Here is a 14,370-nt window from a genome sequence, read left to right as displayed (position 1 = left end):
TCCTAGACACATACAACCTCCCAATACTAAACCAAGAAGAAGTCAAATTCCTGAATATACCAATAACAAGCTTAGAAATTGAGGCAGTAATTAATAGCCCACCAACCAACAAAAGCCCAGAACCAGACGGATTCACAGCTGAATTCTACCAGAGGTACAAAGAGGAGCTGGTACCATTCCTTCTGAAACTATTCCAAACAATTGAGAGGGTAGGACTCCTCCCTAACTCATTTTATGAGGTCAGCATCATCCTGATACCAAAACCTGGCAGAGACACAATAAAAAATGAAAACTTCAGGCCAATATCCCTGATGTACATCAATGTGAAAATCCTCAATAAAATACTGGCAAATTGAATCCAGCAGCATATCAAAAAGCTTTTCCACCATGATCAAGTCACCTTCATCCCTGGGATACAAGGCTGCTTCAACAGATGCAAATCAATCAACGTAATCCAACACATAAACAGAACCAATGACAAAAACCACATGATTATCTCAATAAATTCAGAAAAGGTCTGTGATACAATTGAACATTCCTTCATTCTAAAAACTCTCAATAAGTTAGGTATTTATGGAACATATCTCAAAATAATGAGCTATTTATGATAAACACACAGCCAATATTATACTGAATAGGCAAAAGCTGGAAGCATTCCCTTTGAAAATCAATACAAGACAAGGATGCCCTCTCTCAGCACTCCTATTTAACATAGTATTGGAAGTTCTGGCTAGGGCAATCAGGCAACAGAAAGAAATAAAGGGTATTCAAATAGGAAGAGAGAAGTCAAATTGTCTTTGTTTGCAGATGACATAATTTTATACTTAGAAAACCCCATCATCTCAGCCCCAAACCTCTTTAAGCTGATAAATAACTTCAGCAAAGTCTCAGGATAAAAAAATCGATGTGCAAAAATCACAAGCCTTCCTATACACCAACAATAGACAAGCAGATCCTCAAATCATGAATGAACTCCCATTCACAATTGCTACAAAGAGAATGAAATACTTAGGAATCCAGCTAACAAGGGATGTGAAGGACCTCTTCAAGGAAAACTACAAACCACTGCTCAAGAAAATAAGAGAGGACACAAACAGATGGAAAAACATCCCATCTTCATGCATAGGAAGAATCAATATTGTATTTAAGTTCTTCTTCTGTGGCTTAAGTTTTGGTGCTCACTATAAGTGCTCCCCAGACTGAGAAACAATGGCAAGGCAGCAAGTTAGGTAATGTGCAGTATTTTAGTTTTGGTACTTATGATAAATACTCCCAAGAATGGGAAGCAACAGCATACAAGTAATTATGTTCCAGTGTTAAGCACCAAAGATCTTACACCACCAAAGATCACCTGTAAAACCTGGAAGTCATGGCCCGCTCCTCAAATGTGTGAGCATCAATAAGAATATGCAAGGATCGTGAAAACTTAGGAATAGATGACACTGTCAAAAAAAAAAAAAAAAGGAAAAGAAAAGAAAAGAAAAAAGGAAAATAACATCAACGAAGCTCCAATAATGGACACAGAAAAAGTTCTATAAAATGTCTGATAAAGAATTAGGAATAATCTTCTTCAAGGAATTCAGTGAATAACAAAAAATCTTTAAAAAATATAAATAAAATTTGGAAAACAATCCAGAAACAAAATTAAAAATTTGACCAAGACAGAGGAAGTTTAATTAAAAATCAAATAGGAGTCCTAGAAAGAAAAAAACCACAATAACTGAATGGAAAAATTCATCAGAAAGTGAACAGTAGACTTGTTCACATGAAAGTCAGCGAGCTTCATGACCATATATATGAAATTACCAAATCAGAGAACCAAAAAGAAAAAAGAAAAAAAGAGTGAAAAAGCCCTATGGGAATTAACACCATCAAGCAAACTAACCTCCACATAATAATTGTTCCCACAAAAGAGAAGAGAGAAAAAGGACTAGGAAGCATATTTAAGGATATAATGTCTGAAAATTTTCCAAATCTATGACAGTGTTCAGGTACAGGGAGCCCAGAGTTCACCAATCAAATTTTAAACTAAGGAGAAATTCCCCAAGACACATTATAATGAAATTATCAAAAATTATAAACAAAGAATGCTGAAAGCAGCAAGAGAAAAAAAAATGTATTACATTTAGCTGAGCCCCAAAACAGCTTTCAATGGGTTTCATGGCAGAAACCCTGCAGGCCAGAAGAAAGCAGGACAACATACTCAAAATGCAGAATGAAATAAAAAAAAAAAAACCCATAAGCCAATAATACAGTACTCAGCAAAGCTATTCTTAAAACATCATGGAGAGATAAAGACTTTTCTAGAAAAATAAAAACTGAGGGAATTCATCAACACCAGACCTTACATGAAATGCTAAAGGGAGTTGTTTATTCTGAATGAAAAGAATGCTAACACGTAACAAGAAAACACCTGAATGTAAAATCCCTGGTAAAAGTAAGTATGCAGGCCAAGTCAGAATAATGTAATACTATAATTATGGTGTGTAAGCCATTTATAAATTTAGTATAAAGGCTAAATATTTTTTAAAGAAAAAATTAAATAGAAAATTAAAAAAATTATTGAGGCAAATGGAAATGGAAACACAACATACTAGAATATATGGAATATAGCAAAAGCAGTTCTACAAGGAATATGCATAGCAATAAATGCATACATCAACAAAAAGAAAAAAGAGAAAAGACCAGTAAAATCAAAGATTTTAAAAAGGGACATTACAACTAATATCACAGAAATACAAAGGCTCATAAGATACTATTATCGGAAATTACATGCCAACAAACTGGAAAATTCAGCAGAAATAGGTAAATTCCTGGATACATACAACATACCAAGATTGAATCATGAAGAAATAGAAAACCTGAACAAACTAATCATGAGTAACAAGATTGAAGTAGTAATAAAGACACTTCCATCAAAGAAAAGCCCAGAACCCAGATGGCTTCACTGCTGAATTCTACTAGTTAAAAAAGTACTAATACAAATTCTTATCAAACTTTTCCTCCCCCACAAAAAAAGCTGAGAATCATTCCAAGCTCATTTTATGAGACCAGATTACAATAGTACTAATATCAGAGAATCACACAACAAAAAGAGAAAACCGAAGGTCTGATGAACATAGATGCAAGAAATCCCCAACAAATTATTAGCAAACCAATTCAACAACACATTTAAAAGGTAAATCACCATGGTCCAGGCATGGTGGCCCACACCTGTAATCCCAGCACTTTAGAAGGCCAAGATGGTTAGATCATGATCAGGAGATTGAGATCATACTGGCTAACATGGTGAAACCCCATCTCTACTAAAAATACAAAAATTAGCTGGGTGTGGTGGCATGTGCCTTTAATCCCAGCTACTTGGGAGGCTAAGGCAGGAAAATTGCTTGAACCAGGAAGTTGGAGGTTGCAGTGAGCCGAGGTCGCGCCACTACACTCCAGCCTGGTGCCTGGTGACAGAGCAAGACTCTGTCTCAAGAAAAGAAAAAATAAAAAAGATCAGTCATCATGATCAAGTGGGATTTATACCAGAGACACAAAGATGATTCAACTGCAAATAAGTAGGTGTGATACATCACATTAACAGAATTAGGGACACAAATTATATAATTGCTTCAAGAGTTATAGAAAAAGTATTTGATACAATTTAATATCCTTCATGATAAAAACTCTCAACGAATTAGGTATAATAAAAAATACCTTAACATTATAAAGTCAATATATGACAAACCCACATCTAACATCACATGAAATGAGAAAAAGTTAAAATTGTTCCTCTAAGATCTGGAATAAGAAGACAAGATGCCCACGTTAACCACTTTTGTTCAACATAGTATTTGAACTCCTACTTACAGCAATTTGGCAAGAGAAAGAAATAAAGAATATTCAAATAGGAAAGCAGCAAGTCAAACTGTCCATGTTTGCAGATGACATGATCATGTATATAGAAATACTAAAGAATTCACAGAAAATTTGCCAGAACAAATAAATGAATTCAATAAAGTTGCAGGGCACAAAATCAACACACAAGACTAGTACACATATACAATTGCTTGTATATGCCAGTAAAGAATTACCTGAAAAATACATTAAAAAAGGCAATCCCTATTACAATGGCTACAAAAAAGTAAAATAGAAATAAATTTAACCAAGGAGGTAAAAGATCTCTGCAATAAAATCTATTAAGTAATAAAGAAAGAATTCAAAGAAAATAAAACAGTACAAAGGCCCTGTGTTCATGGATTGAAAGAAAATCAATAAAAAAATACTGGATGTAGATTACACTTTAGACCAAGTAGACCTAACAGAAATATACAAAACATTCTATCCAATAGCAGCAGGATACCCATTCTTCTCAAGTGCACATGAAACATTCTCCAGGAAAGATTATGTAAGGTCACAAAAAAAAACTTAACAAATTTAAGGTGATTGAAATTATATTAAGTATTTTTGGCTCACAATGCTGTAAAACTAGAAATATACTACAGGTGAAATTTGGAAAATACTCAATAGGTGGAAATTAAACAACATGCTCATAAACAACCAATGGGTTACAGAAAAAAATAAAAAATACCTGGAGACAAAAATGGAAACAAAACGGACTAAAACATTGCAGTCAGCAAAAGCAGTTCCAAGTGAGAAATTCATAGCAATAAATATCTATGTCAAAACAGAAGAAAAATCACCGGTAATCAATGGAACATACCACCTCAAAAATCTAGAGACAGAAGAATAACCTTAGTTCAAAGCTGGCAAACGAAAGGAAATAACAAAGACCGGAGCAGAAATTAATGAAATAAGTGCTTAAAAAAAGAATAGAAAAAAAATCACAGAGTTGGTTAATTGAAAGGATACAAAATACAAACCATTTGCTCTACTAGGAAAAAAAAAGACTACTCAAATAAATGAATCAAAAGTGAAAGAGAAGACATTATAACTGATACCACTGAAATAGAAAGGATCTTAAGAAAATATTATGAACAATTACATGCCAACAAATTGAATAACCTAAAAGAATTAGATAAATTCCTAGACACATACAACCTACCAAGACTGAATCAGAAAGAAATAGAAAATCTGAATAGCCTGATAATGAGTAAGGAGATTGGATCAGTAATAAAATCTCCCATCAAAGAAAAGCCCACAACCAGACAGCTTTATTCCTGAATTATATCAAGCATAAAACAAACAAACTAATACCAATTATTTTCAAACTCTTCCAAAAAATTGAAATGGAGGAAATTCTTCCAAACTCATTTTATGACACTAGCATTATCTTGATACCAAAGCCAGAAAAGCACCCAAGAAAAGAAAATTATAGGCCAATATTTCTAATTAATGTAGATGCAAAAATACTTAAGAAAATAATATTAGAAAGCTGAATTCCAGAAGACATTAAAGAAGGATTTAACCTTGGATGCAAGGGTGCAAGGATGAAAGAGGAATTTACCCTGGGATGCAAGGATGGTTCAACATACCAAAATTAATAAATGTGATACACTAAATTTACAAAATGAAGGATAAAAATAACATCATCATCTCACTGGATGCAGAAAAATCGTGACAAAATATAATGTACTTTCATGATAAAAACTCTCAACAGATTAGGTATAAAGGATATGTACCTCAGGACAATAAAGGCCATATATGACAAACCCATAGCTAATTTCTTATCAGTGGTGAAAAGTTGAAAGCTTTTCCTCTAAGATTAAAGACATGACAAGGATGCCCATTCTTACCACCTCTTTTCAATATAGTACTGGAAGTCCTAGCCAGAGAAGTTAGGCAAGACAAAAGAAAAATTAAAGGCATCCTAATAGAAAAGGAAGAAGTGAAATTGTCTCTATTTGCTGATGACATGATATAGATAGAAAATCCTAAAGACTCCACCAAAGAACTCTTAGAACTGAGAAAGGAATTCAGTAAAGTTGCAAGATACAAAACAAACATACAAAATCATTAGCATTCCTATATACTAATAATCAACTATCTGGAAAAAAATTAAGAAAATCTCATTAATAGTGGCAACAAAAAAATTAAAAACTTAGGTGTAAATTTAACCAAGGAGGTAAAGGACATTTATAGTGAATACTATAAAACACGGATGAAAGAAATTGGAAAAAATTAAATGAAAATATTTGCTGTGTTCATGGATTAGAAGAATTAATATTTTTTAAATGCCCATACTATCCAAAACAGTCTACATATTCAGTGCAATTACTATAAAAATTTGATGTCATTTTATCACAGAAATGGACAAACAATCCTTAAATTTGTATGAAACCACAAAAGATCCCAAGCAGCTAAAATGATCTCGGAAAAAAAAACAAAAACAAAAACAAAAAAAACCAAAAAACCAAAGCTAGGGGAAATCACACTCCCCAACTTCAAGACATATTATAAAGTGATTGTAATCAAAACAGCATGGTGCTGGCATAAAAACAGACACATTGATCAAAAAGGAACAGGATAGAAAACCCAGAAATAAACCCATGCATTTATAGTCAACTTGTTTTTGACAAAGGTATCAAGAGCACATGATGAGGAAAAGATAGTCTCTTCAATAAATTGTGTTGGATAAACTGGATATTCACATGAAGTAGAGTAAAATTAGAACCTTAGCTTACAGTGCCCACAAAAAATAGCTCAAAATGGAGAAAATACTTATAAGACTTTAAATTATAAGACTGCTAGAAGAAAACATAAGGGGAAATTTCCATGACATTGGTCTTAGCAATGTTTTTGTTTTGGATAACACCCCAAAAGCACATGCAACAAAAACAAACATAAACAAGTGCAAGGCATCAAACTAAAACACTTCTGCACAGTAAAGGAAACAATTAGCAAACTGAAGAGATGGCCCATAGAATGGGAGAAAATGTTTGCAAACCATACGTCTGATAATGGGCTAATAGCCAAAATATATAAGGAACTCAGGCCAGGCACATGGCTCACACTTGTAATCCCAGCACTTTCAGGGGCTGAGTAGGGCAGATCATGAGGCCAGGAGTTCGAGACCAGCCTGGCCAACACGGTAAAATCCCCATCTCTACTAAAAACAAAAAACTAGCCAAGCGTGGTGGCTCATACCTGTAGTCCCAGCTACTTGGGAGGCTGAGGCAGAAGAATCACTTGAGCCTGGAAGGTGGACATTGCAACGAGCCAAGATTGTGCCACTGCACTCCAACTTGGGCAACAGAGCGAGACTCTGTCTCAAAAAAAAAAGAGAAAAGAACCTCAAATAACTTAATAGCAAGAAAGCAAATAAACTGATTAAAAAATAAGCAAAGAACCTAAACAGACATTTCTCAAAAGAAGACACAGAAATGGCTAATAAGTACATAAAAATAATCGCTCAGAATCACTATCAAGGAAATACAGATTAAAGCCACACTGAGAAACCACCTCACCTCTGTTAGAATGGATTTATCAGATCATGAAAGATTAAGTTTTGGAGGGGATTGGGAGAAAAGGGAAATTATGCAATGTTTGTGATAATATAAATTAGTATAGCAATTATGGAAAACAGTAAGTAGTTTCCTCTAGAAACTGAAAATAGAACTACCATATGACCCAGTAATCTCGCTTTTGGGTATTTATTCAAAGGAATTAAATCAATGTGTTTTAAGGATGTCTTAACTCTCATGTTCTTTGCAGTATTATTCACAATAGCCAAGATATGGAAACAAATAAATGTCCATCAATGGATGAAGAGATAAAGAAAATGTAGTACGTATACTCAACAAAATACTATTTAGTTTTAAAAGGAGGGAAATCTTGTCATTTATGACATGAATGAATCCGGAGAGCATTATGTCAAGTGAAATAAACCAACCACACAAAAATCACACGATCTCACATATAAATGAAATCTAATAAGTTGAATTTGTAGAAGTAGAGCAGAGTGGTGGTTATCAGAGTCTTAGGGAGTGAGGAACTGGGGAGAATGGGGAGCTGTTGATTAAAGGGTATAAAGTTTCAGATAGACAGCAGGAATAGACTTTTAGATCTATCGTCCATCATTATAATGCATAGTCGAGAGCACTTTTAGACCTATTGTCCATCATTATAATGCATAGTCGAGAGCAATGCATTATAAATTTAAAAATAACAGTAAATATCAAATATCTCACCATAAAAAAGTGATAGGAAATCAAGGTAGTAGATATGTTAACTACTTTGATTTCATCACATTGTATCCCATAAATGTAATCTGTCAATCATAAATAACATAAATAACTGTTTTCAAAAATAAACATAAATAAAAACAAACAAAAACATATAGTCTATCTCTAGGGTACCTGACCTTAACTACTGGTCATATTGCCCTTTAAAATTATCTAGAAGGAAAGCTACAAAAAACAATTAATACAAGGCTAGTATTAGTAAAGTAAAAGGCCATGTAGAATATGAAAATATAGCCTAGTCTAAAAAATAAAAGTATGAAACACAGAGTTAGGAGACCAACAAACATCAGCAATAAATGCTTTTCTTAATTTCTCTTGCTTTATAAGAGCATGTCATCATCAAGAAATTATTGAGTTGAAATTCTGAGTTTATTACTACAGTGAAATCTTTTATGTAATGAAAAATTATGTGTAGAAATGATTGCTATAAGGGGAATTGAGTGAAAATTGCGGATGCATAATTTTGTTAACCACTTTAATTTGCATCTTGGGGAAAGAAAATTTAAAAGTGAAGATAGGTCAGGCACGTGGCACATGGCTATAATTCCAGGATTTTGGGCAGAGGCACAAATTGCTTGAGCCCAGGAGTCGAAGACCAGCCTCGGCAACATGGTGAGATCATATCTCTACAAAACAATAAAAAAGTTAACTAGGTATGGTGATGCATGCCTGTGATCCCAGCTACTTGGGAGGCTGAGGTAAGAGGATTGCCTGAGTCCAGGTACGTAGAGGCTGCAGTGAGCCAAGATTGTGCCACTACACTCCAACCTTTGAGACAGAGAAAGAATTAAGCAGTAGTTCAAAAGAAAAACCAATAGGTTTCAGAGAGCTGGAGAAGTCCCTCATGGTTTCCACTGTAAGATTAGCCAAATTTTCCCCAGAATCGTAAGAAATATCTCAGTTGTCCTTTGATTTAATCTGATGGCATAAATTTTCTTTATCTAGTCTCACCACTAAAGCCATTAAAAAGGGACTGTTTGCTTATATGCAGGATGTAAAATCCTTCATAATCATAACTAAGATTTATTTTTCTTCTCTTAGAAGTTTGAAAGTTTATGGGAGCCCCAGAGTTGGTCTAAGCATCGAAATAGAATTTCCAGATTCCTGGATAACTGAATTCAGAGGAATTGTTCAGGGATACCTGGGCATAGATTCCAAATAAGAGAGTGGCTTTGCTAACTCAATTTAATTCAAGAACCAGGAGAGATCAATATCTGTGACATTCCCTAAACAGAGTAACACAGAGGCTTAGTGTGAGATGTTCTGGAATGGTGATATAAGCATGAGCATAAAAGGGCAGCAGCCCAGTGAAAAATCAGTATTTTTCTCAAGACCCTTCTTATAAAAATATCACCTTTTTTGCTGTGTTAGTGAATACACAATAAATTAGTTAATATATGTTAATAATATTTTGTAAACCATAAAAAATTATACAAATGCTTTTCCCTTCCATGTTTTTAAGGAATAGACAATACTAGAAACACATGTATCTGTACATAAACTCTATGCTCCCAGTGGGTGCAGCATTTTACATTAAAAATGATGACCTAGGGTTATTGTTAGTTGGTATTGGAGCATTATATGATCTTGCCAGACTATGGGACATTATGACAGTCCTAGGGCATGATTTATATATCTGGCTTTGAATATTATGGGGGGCGTTATTAAACCCATTTTTGCCTGGTGTTCCGTTACTGGAACCCTAAGCCTGTGGGAGTTACTTACATCCTACTGCTCAAGGTCATCACCAACGTCTAATTTGTCACACAAAAATTTGCAACCTCCAGCATAAAGGGGTTAATACATCTGAGTATGTGTACAGAAGCTAGGTAGGGACCAGTTTTCTCTCTAAAAATGGGGTCCATAATGTAATAAGTGTGAGACAAATACAAATGTTCATTTATCCTGGGGGACTAGAAAGGTCCTACTTACAGAATCTATAAGACTTGTAAAAGGACTTCTGTATGCCTAAGAATCAGTAAGAACAATCAATGAACCTAGGATGGAAGAAGTCAGTTGTCCAACAAAACAACATTCAGTGAATTCCGGAAACAACTGAAAGAGGCTTGGAGGAGGAATATTAGATGCTTCCTACAATTCAAAAGATGGTGTAATAGGTATGGTTCTGTTTTACCATTAAACAAACTCAGAGCAAAAGTATCAGCATTGAGAAAGTAATTCAAGGAAACACTGCCAATGAGCCTTACAGAAGCCACTCACCAGTAGACATAAAATCTTAGAAATAATAATCCAAATGGATCATGGAGCTGCAGTTGGCCTCCTTAGCTGGTGGTTAATAACTAAAATTCTCAAAAGAAGACAGTAGCAACTTTATTTTCATTCATCCAATCAATAATTATTGAATGGCTGATGATTGGTTTATTAGCTGCTTAATTCAGCAAAAAATATTAAGAACCCATTATGAATGTGGCTCTATGCTGGGCACATTTTAAATTTACTTATGATGCTGCCTAAGAAAAGTTTAAAATTGCCAAACTCTAGAAGTAGTGGTAGCTGCTCTAGCATTAACAGGCAACCAAACGAGCTCGATCTTCTCTACAGACCCTGGTATATGAACTTACCATATTGTTTTTTTTTTTTTTTTAATTTTTCTTCTTCTTTTTTATTTTGAACTTACCATATTGTTTTAATAACCTTTTCTTTGCTTTTTTATGTCTCCAAACTGGATATTTTTCTATAGAACTGAAATATCTTTGTTCATTTTAAATCACTCACATGAACAACACAGAAGCCAGTGGAATAAATCAATAAGGGTACTCCAAATTGCCAGTGTACAATTCATAAAAATTAAAAAAAAATAAAGATGTCAAAACCGAATCTTTGAATTTCTAGAAAAAGGTGGAGTTCAGGGAATAACTGTTACATGAGTAAGGAATATATATATATATATATACACTCAAGTATGTTAATTGACATTCGTCCCTCATAAGCTAGGTATCCCTCCTCTATGACATTCTCATGGTCTGTACATCTCTCCATCTCTGCCATTATATAACATTTTATGTGTTTAATAATGTGCGTAATAATCATTTATGTGTTTTTATTTGCAGTGCTTGAAAGAGTATCCCTAATTGAGATGGTAAGTGTATATTATCTTTGTATCTCCAACGTTTATCACAGTCCTTGGCATGCAGACCATTCCCAGTGGACATCTAAGAAGTGAATGAAGGCTGGGCGCTCACGCCTCTAATCCCAGCACCTTGGGAGGCCAAGACAGGCGGATCACTTGAAGCCAGGAGTTTCAGACCAGCCTGGCTAAAATGGCGAAACCCCATCTTTACTAAAAATGCAAAAATTAGTCAGGCATGGTGGTGCACACCTGTAGTCCCAGGTACTTGGCAGGGTGAGGCAGCAGAATCACTTGAACCCTGGAGGTGGAGGTTGCCGTGAGTAGAGATTGCACAATTGCACTCTAGCCTGGGCAACAAAGTGAGACTCCATCTTAAAAAAATAAAATAAAATAAAATAAAATAAAATAAAATAAAAGAAGTGAATGAATATGTGGTGAATTTTTCTGAGGCTATTTATTAAAGAAAGCAATGTATTAAAAGTAACAAAAAATAAAATAATCCATTTGTATGCCTTTACGAAAAAGGAGTTAGTCTACGTTGGCATTTTAATGCAAGGTTATGGCCATCTAGTATAAATTCGATCACATTATTTTGTAAGAAGTACTATTATTTCTTATATTAAGGGGCTGTTCTTAGGTAAAATTGACTGATTAGTCTTTGGAATGGTTTGATCCCATTTCTACCCTAATATGAAATATATTTTTAAAGATTTTTAGTCTTCAACCTCTGATTTCCTTACTTTCAGCTCAAATAAAATGAAACATAACCTATTCATCCATCAGCATTCTTTATTTTAGTAAATAATATAATTATTCAGTCACTTGCTAAGATAAAACCATCTAGGTATCACCCTTGAATATTTTCTTTTCTTCTCTGACCTTCTGTGCTCCTCCTACAGTTCATTAATCAAAGCCAATGTCCAATCAATTAGCAGGTCCTGTGACTCTGTCTTCAAAATATATTCTGAATCTGTCAGTTTTTATTACTTCTACCTTTACTGGTCTCACTTTATTGCAGTAGTCTCTTCACTGGTCTCTGTTATACAGGGTATCAGGCGGAAGCTTTTGAAAACCACTTAAATGCAACAGTTTCCCCTGATCTTAACAAATAAAAGCCACATTCTGTATGCCCTCTGTACCCTACCTGATTGGGCCTCCACCAAACTCTTCACCCTTACCTCCTACTGCCTGCCCTCTCCATGCCATCTCCAGAATCCAGGTCTTCTTGTCACTGGAACATGCCAGGCTTATTTCTGGGCTCACTGCTATTATATGTGCTATTCTCTCTACCTAGAATACTCTTCTCACAGATCTCCATGAGGTGGTCATACGAACACAGCTTTTTGTCATGCCTTCTGAGAGGTCTCTTTAAAATAGTACCCCCACGCCAGTTAATTTCTATTCCATTTCTCTGCTTTAGTTTTCTAAAATAACTTCTCATTTTCTCATGTCATTGGTTTGCTTATAAACTTGTTTAATGTCTTTCATCCATACTAGAAAGAGATCAGGGTTTGTATCTGTCTTGTTTGCTCTTGTATCCTTGAATACTAGCTACTCCCTAAATATCTGTGGAATGATGTAAGGCTAATTCAGTGTGGGAAGTATGCTAGTATTTTTATGTGTAGGCCAGTGGTGATTTGCTATGAGCAATATATCAGATGTTTTGAGATTATCAATTCATACCTCATTGTCCATTCATGGTTCATAAAGAAACAAAAATATTATTTCAAATGATGCAGACGAAAACAGGATTAGTTGCTTCTCATGGGGGAAGGCCAGTTTAGTCTACTACCAATTTGAGGAAATCAAATTTGTTGCATTACAAATTGACTTTAAAATTTTTCTTCAATCTTTTTAGGTATATTATAATGTTTATATTACCTTGGGGGATTTGAGAGATGGGAGCAAGTCATCAGCAGGGCTTCTATGCCATTACATGTTATACATATTGCTTAGGACATTGCCTAATTACTGTAATAAACATTTGTGCACTGACCTTTTTATCCCTCCAAATGTTTGTGCATGACCTAAGAATTTTCCAAAATCAATGTGAAACATGTGTCCCGACTTTGTCAGCATGATGTTATCATTGTGACGGTCACATACTCCCAGGATGAATGTTACCACACACCAGCCAGCACAGGAGTAGAAAAAATTCCTCAAGGCCTAATCCATTGAAAAACAATAACACAAAAATAATAACAAAAATGAGGAAATGCATTAGCATCAGAGGTAATCATAAATACTAAATGATAGAAAGCAAAATTACATAATTAGAAAAAATGTCTACATCTCAGTGGACAGAAGGGTACAGTTAAATGGCTGATTCTTGATCTGCTACAGAAGAATATGAAACAACCATTCTTTAGCCTAATAGATTAATGTTTTCATTGAAACTGGGGAAAATATCTCCTTCATTCAGATGGAGCTAATTTTCGTGGTTTACTAGAGGGGTTTTCTAGTATGATTTTTTGATACATCAAACACATAATATTCGATGATATTTTTCAAAGTAAAAGAAGGAAGAACAATATCACAACATCACCTAATATTGCCTATTCCCAAATAAATTTTAAAACATCAACTATTTAATAGTTGAAATTTTGGAATACCGAGAAAGCTATACTGAGAAATCTATAATGTTTTATGTGTCTTTTTACAAATAGTTCATCAATATAGTTGATGTCTGAAGGTGTTTGGTATAATATCTATATATATACACACATAAATTTATTATACATATAATAAATATATGTAATATATATAATTTGGCAATCCAAATCTTCTTCACTTATATGTGTGTGTGTATATATTATAGATGATATATAAAATACACATATATATCATATAGGTGTTTTATATATATACCCATAAGGTATTATATGACTAATACCATATATGTATCATATATATTATATACGTGTATATAATATTTACATGTATAGTATATGTGCATATATATATATTCCATATATGTATATATACACACACACACGTGTGTGTATATATACGTGTGTATATATATACATATATATGGTGTATATGTGTAATACATATGTATATTAAGATATGTATATATAAAATACATATATG

At 34.0% G+C, this 14,370-nt stretch overlaps 1 protein-coding gene across 1 annotated transcript in view; it reads right to left on the bottom strand.

Moving 5' to 3' along the window:
• The window catches only part of PIK3C2G (phosphatidylinositol-4-phosphate 3-kinase catalytic subunit type 2 gamma), a 397,969-nt gene that overhangs the window by 126,964 nt on the left and 256,635 nt on the right, over positions 1 to 14,370 (bottom strand). The window contains exon 24 of the mRNA XM_032253772.1: positions 13,274 to 13,443. Within this exon, the coding sequence (XP_032109663.1) occupies positions 13,274 to 13,443 (170 nt within the window). The remainder of the gene's footprint in view (positions 1 to 13,273; positions 13,444 to 14,370) is intronic.

The sequence above is a fragment of the Sapajus apella genome, unplaced genomic scaffold (genome assembly GCF_009761245.1).
Source record: "Sapajus apella isolate SASKATOON/1434 unplaced genomic scaffold, GSC_monkey_1.0 scaffold84, whole genome shotgun sequence".
In the NCBI taxonomy this organism is placed as follows: domain Eukaryota; kingdom Metazoa; phylum Chordata; class Mammalia; order Primates; family Cebidae; genus Sapajus; species Sapajus apella.
Note: the sequence above shows the minus strand (reverse complement) of the source record. Positions and strands in the feature narration are given on the sequence as shown.